The following is a 19,236-nucleotide window of genomic DNA, read 5'->3' as shown; positions in this document are numbered from 1 at the left end:
AATGGTTACAATTTCCTTTCCAATGGGAGGAGTCAAGTTACTAACAGTAGGGAGGCAGATTTTAGTCAATTTCTTGAATCAATAGTCAGCCACCTTAAAAATACTAGCAGTGAGTAAGACCAACCAAGATCACGGTGTCGGTGCGGTCAGGATCAGGTTCCAACACGGTCCAGGGAAACCTGCTAGGCGAGAAAGCACAGGGACTCCGGGGAACATAGAGAGAGAGAGAAAGAGAGAAAGAAAGAAAGAGAGAGAGAGATGCTCAGTGTGTCTAGCCTTATAGCAGCATAACTAAGAGCTGGTTCAAGGCAAACCTGAGCCGTAACGTCTATAAGTCAGAAGCCTGAAAGAAAATCAATATCAGCAGAAATGAACTCAATCATCAATGTTTTAATGTCATACATCTGAAATGTTAGTGACGCAACAAACAGGAACCAAGAACATGGTAAATATAATACATCCACAATGGTACAATCAGAAGATACTGTTGTTTTTGATCGACAGCATGCAGTTATAGTGACTTGGTGTCCACGTTTCAGCCTGTGTTCAGCAGGAGGTCATAGGTCATGAACTATCTGAATGTTCAGACATCTGACTGTCCGTCAGTCGCCATGGCAACAGCGTTAAAGCTGCAGGAGTAGCCAGCTTACATTCACACGTCTGTGGGTCAACAGCTGCTGGGCAAGTCTGGTTGACAAATACTGTGGTTTCCTCTCGCTCTCTTCTCTGTTTTCGTCTCTGTTGAAAATCCAGATCATCGATCCAGATCGTCCATCCTGTTTCCTCCACCGTTTTCCTTCTCCTCTTTCTCTGTTTCCTGTCTTTGCTCATCTTCCCTTCCTTTGTCCTTTTCTTTCTCCTCTTTCACCCTTGCTCCTCCCTGGTTCTTCAGGTCCTGAAAAACCTCTGTGAAGAAATGTGGGTCGGCGTTGATTCGCAACATGTCGGCGCTCAACCACTTGATCAGCTCCAGCGCTCGTTCCCAGAATGCATCACGACTGGACTCCACCAGGAAAGGTTTCAGGGGGTATGAGATCTCGTTACCCAAGTAGGAGTAGCTCAGGTAAAGACAGGTGAGGAAGATGGCGTGGAGCTCCTGCTCTGAAGACGTGTCCTCGTCCACAGCCTCTTTGCACAGCAGGTACACAAAAACCAGACTGGCAGGACTGATGAAGCACTGGTCCTGTAGGGGGATAGGAACAAGTACTTCAGAGACAACAGTACTACTACTACAGAGAATCCCTAGTACTAGGGACCAGTACTACAGATCGAAATTACCTGTACCAGAGGTCTGGAGGGTACTTGTCTGGGTTTAGGGATCAGTACTAGAGGTTAAGGGGCGAGCACTAGATGTCTGGAGACCAGTACTAGAGGCTAAGGGACAATAGAGGTCGGGGAGGTACTCCACAGGTCTCAAGACCACTACTAGAGGTTTAGGGACCAGTACTAGAGGTCGGGGGTACTCAGAGGTCTGATGAATCAAACCCTGACCTGCCAGCCTTGAACCAGCAGCGCTCTGTCAACGTTTCTGAACCAGAGGACAATCTGATTGGACGAAAGCTCCTTCAGTTTGACACAACGACGACAAAGAAAATCAGAAAGACAACAAAGGAGCTCGCCGGTGGACGCCTGCAGAAAGGAAACCAAGAGAGGACACGAGGAGACGGGGAGAGGGGACAAGAGAGGAGACAAGGAGAGGACACAAGGAGAGGACACAAGAGAGGACACAAGGAGAGGACACAAGAGAGGACACAAGGAAACGGGGAGAGGGGACAAAGACAATCAGAGGAGACAAGAGACAAGAGAGGAGACAAGGAGAGGACACAAGAGAGGAGACAAGGAGAGGACACAAGAGAGGAGACAAGGAGAGGAGACAAGGAGAGGACACAAGAGAGGAGACAAGGAGAGGACACAAGAGAGGAGACAAGGAGAGGACACAAGAGAGGAGACAAGGAGAGGAGACAAGGAGAGGACACAAGAGAGGAGACAAGGAGAGGAACAGACAAGGGAAGGAACAGACAAGGAGAGGAGATAAGGAGACAAGAAAGGAGGTGCAGAGGAGAGCAGACAAGGAGGGGACACAAGGAAATGTATTTAAATCATGTGAAGAAGCAGGAGGACAAACAATCTTTCACGAATTAAATAAAACTGACTTTACTGTGACTATTTATTATTATTATGTATCTTTATTAAACTCTGCCATCTGTATCAGTACTGATAACTGCATTAAGAGTACTGATGAGCGTATTCTAGTCCGGCTCAATGTGTTAAGTGTCCTGAGATGACTTCTGTTGTGATTTGACACTATAAATAAAATTGAATTGAATTGAATTGATAACTACTGTAAGAGTACTGATAACTACTGTAAGAGTACTGATCACTGCAGTAAGAGTATTGATAACTACATTGTCACAGCCCGGCTCTCGACTGTGGCAAAGATGGGAGACCAGACTATCGAGTGAAATTAACTTAACATTTATTCACAACCAACCAAGACCATAAACAACAGAACATATATAAATGTCAGTAATCAGTAGTGTAAGCATGTGTGTGAGTGTGTGGCAAACAAATAGAACAAAGCAATGGCTGCAGCAGCAAGAGCCAGCCCAGATCTGCAGAAGGGTTAGCATTATATAGACAGCACACCAGCCAGGTGTCTCATCAAGAAGATGACCCTCCCACGACCTGGAACCTGCAAAGGGAGAGCAAAGCAGCAAAGAACACAGAGGCCCCTAGTGGAGTGGTGGGGTCGTCACACCCTCCCCCGGCCAGCCACAACTACACAAAATGTCACTAAACGATCTACTCATAACCACTAAAGAGAATAAATGCACTACCTTTTTTTTGTTATAGAAGTATAGCCCTCGTTTTTAACCAAATATTTACAAGGAATCCTACCAAGGACATACAAAACCACCCTCAAATAATCCAGCTCAACCGTTGGTATAATACTGACCCGCTCAGAAGAACATACCTGGCCACCAAGCAGACCCCACTGTGAGCCAGCAACTCCGGCGCCTGGAGAAGCAGTTTAAGAGTACAGCAAAGAGACATGAAACCAGGAAAATGTAACATTACAAGTGAATCTAAGAGCGAGGTGTTCTCGACAAAGCATCCGCCACAACATTACTAGAGCCTTTTATGTGACGGATGTCCAAACAATAAGGCTGCAGGAACAAAACCCATCTCATCAATCTACGGTTTGGGCAATGTAGAGACTGCAAAAAGGTGATAGGATTGTGATCTGTATAAACCACCAAGGGGATGCTACCAGAATCAATGTAGACTTCAAAATGCTGTAACGCCCTGATGAGTGCTAGCGTTTCCTTCTCGATGACAGAATAGTTCCTCTGAAAGGAATTACATTTCTTGGAGTAGAAAGTCACCGGTCGTTCAACTCCACCATCATCATTTTGGGACAAGACAGCACCTACCCCCACGTCGCTCGCATCTACATGTAGAATAAAAGGATTATCCATTTGCGGAGCAGCTAGAATGGGAGGAGAGGACAGAACATTTTTAATGTTCTCAAAAGCTTGCTGACAGGCCAACGACCAGACGTATTTCGCTTTTCCCTTTAACAAATCTGTTAAAGGGGCTGCCACAGTTGAGAAGCTTTTGCAGAAACTGCGGTAATAGCCCACCAGACCAAGAAAACGTTGCAGTTCCTTTTTATTGGCTGGCACAGGATACTTTGCTATAGCAGAGACTTTTGCTTGCACTGGCCGCACTTGCCCCTGACCCACTACTTTACCAAGGTAGGTGACAGTAGCCTTAGCAAACTCACACTTTGCCAAATTTACAGTAAGACGCGCTTCACTCAGACGTTCAAACAACAAGCAGTAAATGCCGACCCCACCAGCAGCTTGGGACGTGCTCCCGAGACTACTGCTCCAGCCACATTTAACACCACACTACAAAACCCCCCAGCAATCTTCCAAGGGAAGTTGCTCTTCACCTATCAGGGACAAAACAACGGCAACTCTAGTGATCACACATAGGACAAAACACAGAAAACATTAGCACAATTTCCTCCTGTTACAGCCACTTAAATTAACCAAAAAAAAATGCCTTGCTTACCACTCTAGTCCAAGTCTCCCGCGTCAACCGAATGTGAAGTCATTCACCAATCACTGAACTTAACATGGTACAACCGCTCACTGACGTCACACCTAGCAGATCTTACCAACTACACTAATACAACCCGGTCAACAAGAAAACCGACGAGCCCCCACTTGTCACAGCCCGGCTCTTGACTGTGGCAAAGATGGGAGACCAGACTATCGAGTGAAATTAACTTAACATTTATTCACAACCAACCAAGACCATAAACAACAGAACATATATAAATGTCAGTAATCAGTAGTGTAAGCATGTGTGTGAGTGTGTGGCAAACAAATAGAACAAAGCAATGGCTGCAGCAGCAAGAGCCAGCCCAGATCTGCAGAAGGGTGAGCATTATATAGACAGCACACCAGCCAGGTGTCTCATCAAGAAGATGACCCTCCCACGACCTGGAACCTGCAAAGGGAGAGCAAAGCAGCAAAGAACGGAGAGGCCCCTAGTGGAGTGGTGGGGTCGTCACAACAGTAAGAGTACTGATAACTACTGTAAGAGTACTGATAACTGCAGTAAGTGTACTGATAACTGCAGTAAGAGTACTGATAACTGCAGTAAGTGTACTGATAACTGCAGTAAGAGTACTGATAACTACAGTAAGTACTGATAACTGCAGTAAGAGTACTGATAACTACAGTAAGAGTACAAAAATGTTTGCTGTGGATTTTTTCAATAAAACGCCTTTGGATATATACTGTACAGCAAAATATTACATTTTCTTAAAAAATTATTTAAAATTAAACCGTCTGTTTCCAATCACTAATTTCACTTCAGGTGCATTCTAGATGACCTCAGGTATCTTCTCCAGAAAAAAAAGCTGAACTTTACACTGTGGAATATATCAGAATAAAATGCCTTTGGATATTTCCTGCACAGTCAAATATGACATCTTAAAAAATTATTTAAAATTAAACCATCTGTTTCCAATCACTAATTTCACTTCAGGTGCATTCTAGATGACTTCAGGTATCTTCTCACAAACTTACAGAAATGTTTGCTGTGGATTTTTTCAATAAAACGCCTTTGGATATATACTGTACAGTAAAATATTAAATTTTCTTAAAAAATTATTTAAAATTAAACCGTCTGTTTCCAATCACTAATATCACTTCAGGTGCATTCTAGATGACCTCAGGTATCTTCTCCAGAAAAAAAAGCTGAACTTTACACTGTGGAATATATCAGAATAAAATGCCTTTGGATATTTCCTGCACAGTCAAATATGACATCTTAAAAAATTAATTAAAATGTAACTGTCTGTTTCCAATGACTAATTTCACCCTAACCCTAACCCCCCCTAACCCTAACCCGCTCTGCAGGAAGAGCGATTTGGTCCGCCAGCCGCTAGTGTCGCTGTAGAGCAAGTTACCCGTCTAGATACTCTCTTTGCACAGACACCGACGTCTACCTCTACCTGTTTGCGGAGTCAGAGCGAGGAGATTCAAGAAAATGGCGGCAAATATAAATCCAGCACCTTCGTGCTTAAAAGCGGAGTGTGGGAGCACTTTGGGTTTAAAAGGAAGAAGGAAAGTGACGACTTAGACAAAAGCATCGCGGTTTGCAAGGCTTGTAAGATACAGTTTGCACTGTTACACTATATATCCCAGGGGCCTTAACGAGAGGTAAACATAATGTTATGGTGAGGGATGGATGGCGTGTGGAAGACAGAGTTTAAAACTTTTATTCCACTAACCTCACCTAACCTAACCTAACCTAACCTAACCTGCCAATCTTACGATACGAGGACGATCCCTCTACCTCTGAGCCACATCCGCCTTGCATCAATCACCTGATGACATACCAGCTGTTCTATTATTTTAAGGTGTATTTATTTTGATGCTTTGTGTACCTGTAAAATGGAAAATTTTGGAGCCACTTTAGGGTGGTTGTAAACATAATTTAGCCAGTGGTAACAAACAAATATAACAGTATTCTCACCACCAGGTGGCAGTAGCGGTATTGTTATTGACTGGCGGTATACTCCTGCATCAACAGGAAGTACGCCAATGTCCTTTAAAGACTATTAGTTATGTTACAGGCTGTAAATTAAGACCTTTTATACAGAACAAGCTGGTCATCCTTCAGCTTGTGTGTAACACATATTTCACTGATTGATGCATTACGACTAACTTCCCTTATATTAAATTAATTTGTCTTATTCATGTCCTATTAAATAAACTAGTACAACATGAAAGTCAATCGTAATAGCAGCCCTGATTAAGAGTTTTCGGTTGCAGAAAATTGGATCAAAACCACTTTAGGCCTACAAGGGTTTGGGGTAAACAGCCCGTTACCATTATGAATTACTTAGGTTATACTGTTCCCATGTGTCCACTTTCTGAATTGGAATTTAAGTAGGAATGAGGACCCTAACCATGGAATTTGGTTCAATGTATTGTTTAGTAGATGAGAAAATCGGTTGGAAATATGGAAATTCATGATTTCAATTAATGGCTAAACGGAGAAGCATACCCCCTAAACCTGTTGAAAGGGAAGACCATACCCCCTAAACCTGTCTTATAGGAAAACCATACCCCCTAAACCTGTCTAATAGGAAAACCATACCCCCTAAACCTGTTGAAAGGGAAAACCATACCCCCTAAACCTTCAACATGTACAAAGCAGCAATAGTGGTAATTTCAGCCATGACGGATGAAACCTGGTTGGGGCTCTACGTGGAGGGAACTCCACCTCTTCTCTGGAGCTAAGCCCCGCCTCCTCTCTGATGTGATGCCAATAAACACAAATGGTCCAGAGGAAACACTCACAGTAATGGGAGGTGGGAATTAGCTTGGTGTTAGATGTGTGCGTTTGGCATCGACGCTGCATCAGAACCGGTCCGGATCACAGAGGAAGCAGCTTCCGTACCGATGCAGGATATCCACACAAGGACAAGAACTGAGCTTGAATTTAGTTTTAATTAATTTGAAAAACAAACTCAACACAGTTTTGTTTATTAAAAAAATGACTTACAAAGAAAAAAAAGAAATGCTGTACAAACACAAGATGCAGAAAAGGGAGGCAACTGGTTCAGAACCAAAGAGGAGTGTTTTCAGCATGAAGACATCTTCTGGAAGACAAAGACGAGGTAGATACCTGCAGATGACAGGCCGAGGTGTTAGTTGATCACAAACACATAAACATACATTTATACATATATTACATTTCTGCCTGTTGACACTATTCTACAGGTTTGTATTTAGCCTATGAGCATCTAAGTCAGTCATTCTGAATTTATCAGCGTTTAATGATGATCACACATTTAATCTAAACCACTATTGATCTACATTTGAATGAATAGAAAATTCTTTCACATTTACTGGGATTACAGTTAAACTGCAAATGTGCGTCCAAAAAACAAAGTGAATTTTTGCATTTGTATTTATTGGCTGGATCATCCATTTATTCACATGGCCAGATGTGCTGCTTGGTACGTGTGATGGAAGTTGCAGATACGCAGGGGAAGCAAATGGCCAATCTTCACTGAGCTGGTTTTCTAATGGTAAATGGCCTCATTTATATAGCGCTTTACAGTAATGACTGACATTCACCCAATGACTAACATTCACCCATTCATACACACATTCACGCAGGGCGACAACCAGCTCGTCAGGAGCAATTAGGGTGAGGTGTCTTGCTCAGGGACACCAGGCAAACCTAGCTTAAACGGTAACAGTCATTTAATGTAAAGCTTAAACGGTAACAGTCATTTAACAGAGATTAAACGGTAACAGTCATTTAACAGAGATTAAACGGTAACAGTCATTTAATGTAAAGCTTAAATGGTAACAGTCATTTAATGTAAAGCTTAAACTGTAACAGTCATTTAATGTAAAGCTTAAACGGTAACAGTCATTTAACAGAGATTAAACGGTAACAGTCATTTAATGTAAAGCTTAAACTGTAACAGTCATTTAATGTAAAGCTTAAACGGTAACAGTCATTTAACAGAGATTAAACGGTAACAGTCATTTAATGTAAAGCTTAAACGGTAACAGTCATTTAATGTAAAGCTTAAACTGTAACAGTCATTTAATGTAAAGCTTAAACGGTAACAGTCATTTAACAGAGATTAAACGGTAACAGTCATTTAATGTAAAGCTTAAACGGTAACAGTCATTTAATGTAAAGCTTAAACTGTAACAGTCATTTAATGTAAAGCTTAAACGGTAACAGTCATTTAACAGAGATTAAACGGTAACAGTCATTTAATGTAAAGCTTAAACGGTAACAGTCATTTAATGTAAAGCTTAAACTGTAACAGTCATTTAATGTAAAGCTTAAACGGTAACAGTCATTTAACAGAGATTAAACGGTAACAGTCATTTAACAGAGATTAAACGGTAACAGTCATTTAATGTAAAGCTTAAACGGTAACAGTCATTTAATGTAAAGCTTAAACGGTAACAGTCATTTAAAATAGAGATTAAACGGTAATAGTCATTTAATGTAAAGCTTAAACGGAAACAGTCATTTAACAGAGATTAAACGGTAACAGTCATTTAATGTAAAGCTTAAACGGTAACAGTCATTTAATGTAAAGCTTAAACGGTAACAGTCATTTAACAGAGATTAAACGGTAACAGTCATTTAATGTAAAGCTTAAACGGTAACAGTCATTTAATGTAAAGCTTAAACGGTAACAGTCATTTAAGATAGAGATTAAACTGTAACAGTCATTTAATGTAAAGCTTAAACGGAAACAGTCATTTAACAGAGATTAAACGGTAACAGTCATTTAATGTAAAGCTTAAACGGTAACAGTCATTTAATGTAAAGCTTAAACGGTAACAGTCATTTAACAGAGATTAAACGGTAACAGTCATTTAACAGAGATTAAACGGTAACAGTCATTTAACAGAGATTAAACGGTAACAGTCATTTAACAGAGATTAAACGGTAACAGTCATTTAACAGAGATTAAACGGTAACAGTCATTTAATGTAAAGCTTAAATGGTAACAGTCATTTAACAGAGATTAAACGGTAACAGTCATTTAATGTAAAGCTTAAACGGTAACAGTCATTTAATGTAAAGCTTAAACTGTAACAGTCATTTAATGTAAAGCTTAAACGGTAACAGTCATTTAACAGAGATTAAACGGTAACAGTCATTTAATGTAAAGCTTAAACGGTAACAGTCATTTAATGTAAAGCTTAAACGGTAACAGTCATTTAATGTAAAGCTTAAACGGTAACAGTCATTTAATGTAAAGCTTAAACGGTAACAGTCATTTAAAATAGAGATTAAACGGTAATAGTCATTTAATGTAAAGCTTAAACGGTAACAGTCATTTAATGTAAATCTTAAACGGTAACAGTCATTTAAAATAGAGATTAAACGGTAATAGTCATTTAATGTAAAGCTTAAACGGAAACAGTCATTTAACAGAGATTAAACGGAAACAGTCATTTAACAGAGATTAAACGGTAACAGTCATTTAATGTAAAGCTTAAACGGTAACAGTCATTTAACAGAGATTAAACGGTAACAGTCATTTAATGTAAAGCTTAAACGGTAACAGTCATTTAACAGAGATTAAACGGTAACAGTCATTTAACAGAGATTAAACGGTAACAGTCATTTAATGTAAAGCTTAAACGGTAACAGTCATTTAACAGAGATTAAAAGGTAACAGTCATTTAACGTAAAGCTTAAACTGTAACAGTCATTTAACAGAGATTAAACGGTAACAGTCATTTAATGTAAAGCTTAAACGGTCATTGAAAGAAACTTACTAGCTGCTTCCCACTCAGATCTGCTCAGAGTTCCCTGCACACAAACAAACAAAACTGTAAAATCAAACATCCCAACCAGGACAAATGAGACTGAACCAGTAGAAATCAAACAGTCAGAAGACCTACCAGTGGTAGTTTGACTCCGGCTCTGCCACAGTGCTCTTTAGCATGGCAGTACTCTCCTATGCTCTCGGTAGCCTGTTGACCTCCATCCTCACAGGGAAACGACTGAAAATATAAACAGGTCAACACTTGTTGACAACAAAGTTAATACTAAATCATTAACAGACCGTCTATGACTGGTTATTGATTGTTACTTGAAGGTTCTACCTCCAAAGACACCGTCTATGACTAACTATAGATTGATAATCGAATACAACAGTTTTACCTCGAGAGCCATCATTTTCATCATGAGACTCCGATGATGCTCCTTCTTCAGTTTATCTTCAAAGAACTCCGAAAATCTTTGCTTCAACACCAGACGCATGTTGTAACGCCTTGCCATGCTGACACAAACACAGAGACAAGAGGAGAACCTTTAGAACCAACAGTTTTTTACAGTTCGGATAGTAGAATAGAAAACAAAAGCATACATATAAATAAAATATAATATAATATATATATATATATTAATAATATTATTATAATCTTACTGTTCAAAAAGAGGAAAGTAGACGAGCGACTCTGGAACATTTACAACGTCCTCGAGGCTGAAGTGATACTGACATCCGAACATAGGATAGAACCCTTTGGACTGAAAGGAAACCTTAAAAACCTCATTACCAAACGACAGAGAGTCCGACGCCTCCAAACGTTTACTGCCAATGAGGGGCAGAAGAACAACAAGCAGAGAGTACAGGCATTATTAATCTGTGTCCGACTCCACATAGATGATCACATTACTAATATCCACAGTACATGTCATGTATCAGTCATTGAACCTCCTGGAAGCAGGAAACAGCATCATTCTAGCACTCTAGTTTGTGTGTATTTTGTGAAGGGCTTAATCAAGCTGTATTTTTGGAAGTCTGCTGTTGGTTATTGGTGCAAGGCTAAGGAACAAAAGGTGAAGGTTGCTAGCGGAGAGCTATTGCCTGTGCTAATCGGAAGGAGATGGCTCAGATGAATGGGGACACTGCCCCCTGTTGCTGAAACAAAGAAACTGAGGCTTTTCATCAATTCATAAAGTTTTTTTTAGGAGATTGCAGTCAGTTTCCGGTATTTCAAGAATGAGAGGGCTCCATAATGTTGTACACAAAGCTAGGACCTTACACAAGTTCGAAGGCATCTGGCGTTGTTCCGATGAAGAAACCTCCAGGTTTCAGACGCTCGCAGGCATTTCTCAGCATCATGTCAGCCTTCTGTTCACTCTCAAATGAGTAATGATAAACAAACTGACAGCTGCAGATGTCAAACATCAGCTCTGGGTCATCCAGCTTTTCGGACAAAATCTCCTGTGAAAACAGGTCAACAAAGTTTAGTAACATAAGGGGTCAACTGATCTAGTTGTTACCATACCATGGCACCCAATGAACTGATCCAAGTGTTTTTCTATCTTGGTGCAGTGGTGAACTGACCTAGGTGGTTGTTCTACCTTGGTATGCAGTGAACAACTCTCGGTGGTCTTGTTCTACCATTGTATAGGGGTGAACAAGTATAGATGGAGGTGTTCTACTTTGGTACCCAGTGCACTGCTCAAGGTGGAGGAGTACTACCTTGGTATAGGGGTGAACTACTCTAGGTGGAGGAGTACTACCTTGGTATAGGGGTGAACTACTCTAGGTGGAGGAGTACTACCTTGGTATAGGGGTGAACTACTCTAGGTGGAGGAGTACTACCTTGGTATAGGGGTGAACTACTCTAGGTAGAGGTGTTCTACCTTGGTATAGGGGTGAACTACTCTAGGTGGAGGAGTACTACCTTGGTATAGGGGTGAACTACTCTAGGTGGAGGAGTACTACCTTGGTATAGGGGTGAACTACTCTAGGTGGAGGAGTACTACCTTGGTATAGGGGTGAACTACTCTAGGTGGAGGAGTACTACCTTGGTATAGGGGTGAACTACTCTAGGTAGAGGTGTTCTACCTTGGTATAGGGGTGAACTACTCTAGGTGGAGGAGTACTACCTTGGTATAGGGGTGAACTACTCTAGGTGGAGGAGTACTACCTTGGTATAGGGGTGAACTACTCTAGGTGGAGGAGTACTACCTTGGTATAGGGGTGAACTACTCTAGGTGGAGGAGTACTACCTTGGTATAGGGGTGAACTACTCTAGGTGGAGGAGTACTACCTTGGTATAGGGGTGAACTACTCTCGGTAGAGGTGTTCTACCTTGGTACCAAGTGCACTGCTCAAGGTGGAGGAGTACTACCTTGGTATAGGGGTGAACTACTCTAGGTGGAGGAGTACTACCTTGGTATAGGGGTGAACTACTCTAGGTGGAGGAGTACTACCTTGGTATAGGGGTGAACTAGTCTAGGTAGAGGTGTTCTACCTTGGTACCAAGTGCACTGCTCAAGGTGGAGGTGTTCTACCTTGGTATAGGGGTGAACTACTCTAGGTGGAGGAGTACTACCTTGGTATAGGGGTGAACTACTCTAGGTGGAGGAGTACTACCTTGGTATAGGGGTGAACTACTCTCGGTAGAGGTGTTCTACCTTGGTACCAAGTGCACTGCTCAAGGTGGAGGAGTACTACCTTGGTATAGGGGTGAACTACTCTAGGTGGAGGAGTACTACCTTGGTATAGGGGTGAACTACTCTAGGTGGAGGAGTACTACCTTGGTATAGGGGTGAACTAGTCTAGGTAGAGGTGTTCTACCTTGGTACCAAGTGCACTGCTCAAGGTGGAGGTGTTCTACCTTGGTACAGTCTGCGTTGATAAATTGAGCGCTGAAGATTTTCTCGTTAACATGACTTTTCTTCTTCATGTCTTCGTAGCGACTCTGACACTGCTCCACTGACACTCCTGCTATATCTGAAAATACAAACACATTATTGATTAATGATACCAATCAAAATTTAGATACTTCACCTTTCCAGTGAAGTGTCAACAATATTCTAGTTTCAATGTTTTCTGTTCCATATAAAAAGTGCTGTTAGCCAGTTCACATTAACTATTCACATAGGTGTGAACGGGTGTCGGATGAGTCACCTGAGAGTCTTTGATATTATTATTAGGACTTTGGTTAATTTCCCCCTCCAGAAAGTAAAACAAAATCAGAGGCCAACACCCACTGGGAACATGTTCACCCAGAGACCCACAGGAAGGATGGCGTACTCCAGCTGCTGTTTGGTGCAAAGCACAATTACCTGCACAAACCAGGTGATTGATTCCTCCTCTCCTCCACTTCAGCAGGTCTCCTCCTTTCCCACAGCCAAGGTCCAACACAGACACCCGCTGGGGCCCCGCCGCCCGCACCTGCTCCAGGATCTCACCTGTCAATCAAACAAAAGGCCAATCAACTTAAAAAACATGAGCATTGTAGCATTACTGAACTACTTAGAGACTGATGGAATAATAATCCCTTTCATCCACCACTATGACCCACAAGATCTAGACTGGTCTGTGCTGGTTCTTTGCAGAGATGCTTTTAGATGAACATAATTCTCTTATTTTGCTGATTTCCTATCGTTTATGGAAATTACCTTATTATCTTTGCTCATCCCCTTTGCGTTACCATGTGACAACTCGGAGAATATTTTTTATATGTTTAACAACCACAGCTAATTTAAATGACATCACTTTCTGCAAACATTACGGGGAACAATGATGGGGAAAAACGACAACCGTTTTAATAAATATTCTCTGGTGTGGTTAAGATACAAACACGATTGTTAGGATGTCGTTTTCTGCAGCCTGTTGGTAACCAGTAGCAACATCGTTATAACCCTAACTAATCCCGACGGTAACCAACATCGTTACATTGTAACGAGGGATGATTCATTTGTGGAATAAATGCATTAACGGCTCTCTGGAAGTTTGAGTTTAAAAAACGTGTCTGGAACATCATAAACACAGCCTCAGAATGTGTCAGGGTTTTACCGACGTACTACAGGTAAACCTGACCCGAACGTTGGGTATTGATATTTCACTGACAATGATCAACTGAAGATCAATGAGTTACCAATCAGGATGCTCTTTAGCCAGTTGTTGAAGTTCCTCATGAAGAAGATTCTACTTTGACTTCGTGCAGCGAGACCGACTTCCTGCAATCTGTTGTAGTGGCTCGCCACCTTCACACTGTGATCAGTCACCTGATGAAGAATCACAAATCAATAAATCAGATCCCATGGGAGTGATTGATTGTTGGTAGGTGAGAGCTAATCCTACCTCATCTTCGTGTCTCCTCTTCAACTGGGCCTTCTGTCCTCCTCCTGGCGTTGCTCCTTCCTCCCCGTCTTCTCTCCTCCCTCCTTCCTCCCGAAGTGTTTGTGTCCTGGCAGACTGAAGCTCCATCATCCACCCTGAAACACAGAACAGGAAGTCTCAGGCTACATCCACCCTAAACAGGACAAGTCTGGAAAACATTCAGAGGAGTACCTGCCTGTACTACAGATCTTTTGGTCCACTGAAGCTAAACCTGAACCTAACCCTAACTCTGAGTTGACCGACTGAGTTTTCGGTTCCAGGCCAGGGGTGTATTCCAGAAAGCAGGTTTTCCTGAAACTGAGTTTATTTACCCTGAGAAGAGGGATACTCTGAGTTTCACGTTCCACAAAGAGAGTGAACTCAACCTTTAGGTCAGTTACCATGGTAACTGACTCTGTGAACCTCACCTGCTCGCTGGCAGGTTTGCTTCAACAAACCCTGAGTTTCTCCGCCTTTTTCCGGAATCTGAACCAACTCTGAAAAAAATTGCCGTCCTTTCCTCGTCAACCTAAGCGATACGGAAATAAAAGTGATTCTAACAGCTTTACGTCGGGAAAGGATTTTGATTACTTAGTAGAAAATTACCATTTTTCCTACCAATCATATCTAAACAATATTCTCCGACATTTTCAACATTTCATATCGCGGACATAATCTGCTACCAAATTCGATGCTCTTTAGATTTTCTGCAAATGGGAGTTTTCTGAAATAAAAAAAAGGACATTTCCGTGTTGAAATAACACTTATATTTAATGTTTAATATGTGAAAAATGTAAATCATATGCCTTAGTCCATGTATGTGTGCAATCTTCTCATGCTTAATATTCAGCTGCAGCCACTTTCTTTTTGGGCCTGGAGGGATTACCCCTGTATGAAAATTATTATTGGTTCATTGCACTACATTGTGAACTACGGGAGTTGAACCCCTGTCGCCTGCACTGTAGACAGCGTTGCTACAGTGCAGCTCTCGAGGCTGAAAACAAAGACTTATCTCGTTTAGCTCGACTGTTTCATTCATTATACCACTAAGTCGGGCGGTAAATGTCTGCCACGCCATTTATCTCTACTTTGATGCAGTTATGTTGGTCCGCTTTCTAAGGATGAGCTCGTTTTCTACATAAACTCAGAATTAGTTCAAGCAATTCTGGGAATGTTGACGCTTGAGTTACGCCTGCCGATTCTACAAAGCCATCATCAATGGAGCTCCAATACTACGATTCACCATGGCAACCGGGAGAGAGTTAGAGACATTACTGAATGTTTATGGAACGAGCTCATCATCAGAAAGTCAGCCAGCTTCCGTACAGCAAAACTGCGTAGACTGGTTTCACCTCCATGTTCCTGATAATGACGCGTTTGTGTGAACCTGAGCTCAACCTTTGACGTCATTGACGGCTCCGCGGAAGAATGCTGTTTATATGGTTCACATGAGCACAAACATGACGAGAACCGCTAACGTTAGCTGCTATGTTAGCTGCTAGCAGGCTAATAATACGAATAATCTATTCATCGGAGACAGACCGGAAGCAGCCGGAAACACTGACCGAATTTAAATCGTGGACTAAACAACAAACAAACAAACTGTCCGTTCACGTAAGAATAGATAAACAGTTAACGAACATCATGAGAACCGCTAACGTTTGCTGCTAGCAAGCTAATAATACGACCACTGTATTAGTCGGAGACAGACCGGAAGCAGCCGGAAACACTGACAGAATTTAAATCGGGGACTGAATGAACAAACAAACAAACTGTCTGTTCACGTAAGAATAGATAACGAAACAGTTAACGAACAGCAACACACAAAACAATAAACTCACGCTGCTCTTCAAACAGGACGCGTGCTCTCTGGGTACCGTCTCGGTCTGCTGGCGTCATATTTCGGCGACAAATCAGATGGAACCCGTGACCTCGGGTGGAAAGTAGACGAGAGCAGGCGGAGCAGCAGGAGGCGGAGCCTAAAAGCGGAGCTTTTATAATTATTTTTACGGTTACATCTCCCTAAACCCTGGAATGACACCAAAAATTAAGATTTCACGTGGTATTAGACAAGGTTGTCCTATTTCGCCAAAATTATTTATTTTATGTACACAAATGCTAGCATATCTAATTGTAAATCAACCTCAAATTAAAGGAATGACCGTTTTCGACTATGAATATCAAATAAGTAAATTTGCAGATTACACAGTAATCTTTCTAAAAGATAAATCTTTAATTGGAAAAGCCTTGGATATAATATCAATCTTTTCTAGAGCTTCAGGACTATGTCTAAACTTGAAAAAAATGTGAAATACTATCTCTTCATCCGTGTGCTGAGACAAATATAAGCTCCATTCCTGTCAAAAAGGAATTAAAATAGTTAGGTCTAATAATGTCTAAAGATAGGAATAAGAGAGAACAACTAAACATTGAAGAGAAAATAGATAATATGAAAAAATCTCTCAACCATTGGCTTATGAGAGATCTCTCTATTCTTGGCCGAATCTTATTAACAAAAGCAGAAGACTATAAACATGGTGGGTTAAAAGCTGCTGATTTTGAATCCATGATAGGTGTATTAAAGTTGAACTGGATAAAAGCTTATTTGGCACAACCTGATTCCATATGGTTCCACATACCAAAATATCTTTTCCAAAACGTTGGAGGATTAGAATTTTTGTTAAGGTGTGATTTTGAAATAACTAAACTACCAATCAAATTGTCTCACTTCCATAAACAAATACTGCTCCACTGGAAAATGATGTTCACTCACAACTTCACGCCGCATAGCTCCACCTTGTGGAATAATAGAACCATATCAATTAACAGGAAGACTTAATTTAAACAAGAATGGTTTGATAAAAAGGTTCTATATGTTACTGACTTAATGGATGTAAATGGCAATTTATTGCAATTTAATACATTTGTAGAAAAGTTTAATTTAAAATGCTCTCATAGAGAATTTAACCAAATCAGTAGAGCTATTCCACTTCCCTTAAAATACATGATTAAAAATATTCTTACAAACTCAAAAAGGAACGGAATTAAACAGCTCTGTGACCGCTGTGGGATTGAGAAAACAAACAACCAATCTGCGCCCCTCGCACCGAAGGGCAGGAGGAGGTGCTATCTTCAAATCTTGCTAGCTCTCTTGCTAACTTTCCAACATTACATAGCCCAGCTTTAAACTACCTGATTTAAAATTTGGTGAATTGAAATTTGTTGAAAGAAAATGTAACAACAAAGTACTTGGAAGTGTGTTTAAAGAAAAGGTAAAATGTCAACGAAAATAAAGATAACAGATAATGAAGTGACATTAACGAAGACTTATTGTAGCTATCTTAAATGGCCAATTTCACTCAAGATAAAAGAAATTCAGTTCAAATTAATAAACAATATTTCAATACTGCTGCTGAAACTATAAGGAAAAGGTTCAATTTTGAAGTAAGTCCATGTGTTTTCTGTATGACAGAACACAAAACAATTGAACACCTGGGGGGTATTCCAGAAAGCGGGTTATGTGAAAACTCAGAGTAAATTAACCCTGAGATGAGGGAAACTCTGGGTTTTCCGTTCCAGAGAGAGAGGTAACTGAAACTCTGAGTCAGTCACCATGGTAACAGACTCTGTGAACATAACCTGCTCGCTGGCAGGTTTACTTGAAGAGACTCTGAGTTTCTACCCGTCTCCTCCCACATGAACAAAGCTGACATGGATTGTCCATTCATTCCTAATCCGATAGACGTCGAAGCGCAAATAATTCGGAATGTTTTACGTCGCGAGAGAATCTTCCGACCCAGGATCGATGTCCTGTCATTTCCTGAGGAATTTATTTTTGAACGCTATCGTTTTTCATCCAACAGTATAATTTATCTTGAGAACATACTCCGGCCATACATAGCCAATCTCACACACCACGGACGTGCGCTCATGTCACTGCAGATTTTATGCATAGCACTACGTTTTTTTGCCAATGGTAGTTTCCTTTACAATATTGGGGATGCAGAGAATTTGGGAAAGGCAACAGTGTGTAGAGCGGTGAGAAAAGTTACCCTCGCGCTGAAAAGTCTGTTACCAATGATGGTGGTGTTCCCCGGACACAAACCTGTCAGAAACATCAAAGAGGAATTCCACAGGATTGCAGGTGACTGATGTAGAATTTGTTTGTTTTTTTTAAATTATGATATACATTCTGCTGCGACCTCAGAGTGGGGTCAGTAGCTTAATCAGATGTCATTTTGCAGGGCTTCCAAATGTGATAGGGTGCATAGATGGGACACAAATTCCCATTACTGCACCTAAAAACAATGAAGGGGATTATGTGAATAGAAAGTCCTTTCACAGCATCAATGTCCAGGTATATGACCTACCATCTTTTAAAAAAATATGTACATGAAAATATATACAGTACAATACAAGTAACTCATATTATCCTCTGCATTGTGAAGATCATATGTGATGCAGCCTACATCGTAACAAATGTAGAAGCCAAGTGGCCAGGCTCCGTGCATGATTCCCGGATCTACCGGGAGTGTAGCCTGAGCAACAGATTTGCACGTGGTAAGGAAGCTAAAGCTTTGTACAAATGTTCTTTTGTCTCCCCTTTTAATGCACTCAACTGTGTCCACTATAATTTCAGGAGAATTTGATGGCTACCTACTGGGAGATCGAGGCTATCCCTGCCAGCCCTCTCTCATGACCCCTTACCCTGACCCTGAGCCAGGGCCACAACAACGTTTTAATGTGGCCCACTGCAGGACTAGAGCCCGGGTTGAGATGACCATTGGCATAATCAAATCCCGGTTCCAGTGCCTGCGTAAGCTCAGGGTCACCCCAGAGAGGGCATGTGACATCATTGTGGCCTGTGTTGTTCTCCATAATATTGCAACTATTAGAGGAGAGCAACACCCTGCCCTACAAAGAAATGACCCTGAGGATGAACACCCCATCCACCCTGCAGCAGATGTCCGGGATGGAAGGGCTGTCAGGGATCTCATAAGCAGAAATTACTTTGCTTGAAACAGTCAAAT

The 19,236-nt window shown here is 41.2% G+C and overlaps 1 protein-coding gene and 1 long non-coding RNA gene across 3 annotated transcripts; one reads left to right on the top strand and one right to left on the bottom strand.

Moving 5' to 3' along the window:
• Window positions 1-7,057: 7,057 nt before the first annotated feature.
• On the bottom strand, window positions 7,058-16,127 carry rnmt (RNA (guanine-7-) methyltransferase). 2 transcript variants are annotated; one of them, XM_084031857.1, is made up of 11 exons: window positions 16,048-16,127; window positions 14,189-14,322; window positions 13,983-14,112; window positions 13,168-13,293; window positions 12,717-12,832; window positions 11,130-11,311; window positions 10,511-10,675; window positions 10,246-10,363; window positions 9,984-10,085; window positions 9,858-9,891; window positions 7,058-7,215 (listed from the first exon to the last, which is right to left on the bottom strand). In XM_084031857.1, exons 1-11 carry the CDS (start codon window positions 16,103-16,105, stop codon window positions 7,172-7,174), a joined length of 1,209 nt encoding a protein of 402 aa, XP_083887983.1. In that variant the 5' UTR covers window positions 16,106-16,127; the 3' UTR covers window positions 7,058-7,171. The 2 variants fall into 2 exon arrangements, with proteins under 2 accessions (XP_083887983.1, XP_083887984.1); XM_084031858.1 differs by lacking the exon at window positions 16,048-16,127 and adding an exon at window positions 14,635-14,777.
• A 2,241-nt stretch (window positions 16,128-18,368) lies between these two features.
• On the top strand, window positions 18,369-19,182 carry LOC311027763. Its single transcript, XR_014598631.1, has 3 exons — window positions 18,369-18,563; window positions 18,655-18,766; window positions 18,846-19,182. It is a non-coding gene; the product is annotated as an uncharacterized lncRNA (long non-coding RNA).
• The last annotated feature ends 54 nt before the right edge of the window (window positions 19,183-19,236 follow it).

The sequence above is a fragment of the Eutrigla gurnardus genome (assembly GCF_963514095.1).
Source record: "Eutrigla gurnardus genome assembly, chromosome: 17".
Classification (NCBI taxonomy): domain Eukaryota; kingdom Metazoa; phylum Chordata; class Actinopteri; order Perciformes; family Triglidae; genus Eutrigla; species Eutrigla gurnardus.
The sequence above is the reverse complement of the archived record's forward strand: the minus strand, read 5'-3'. Positions and strand labels throughout refer to the sequence as shown.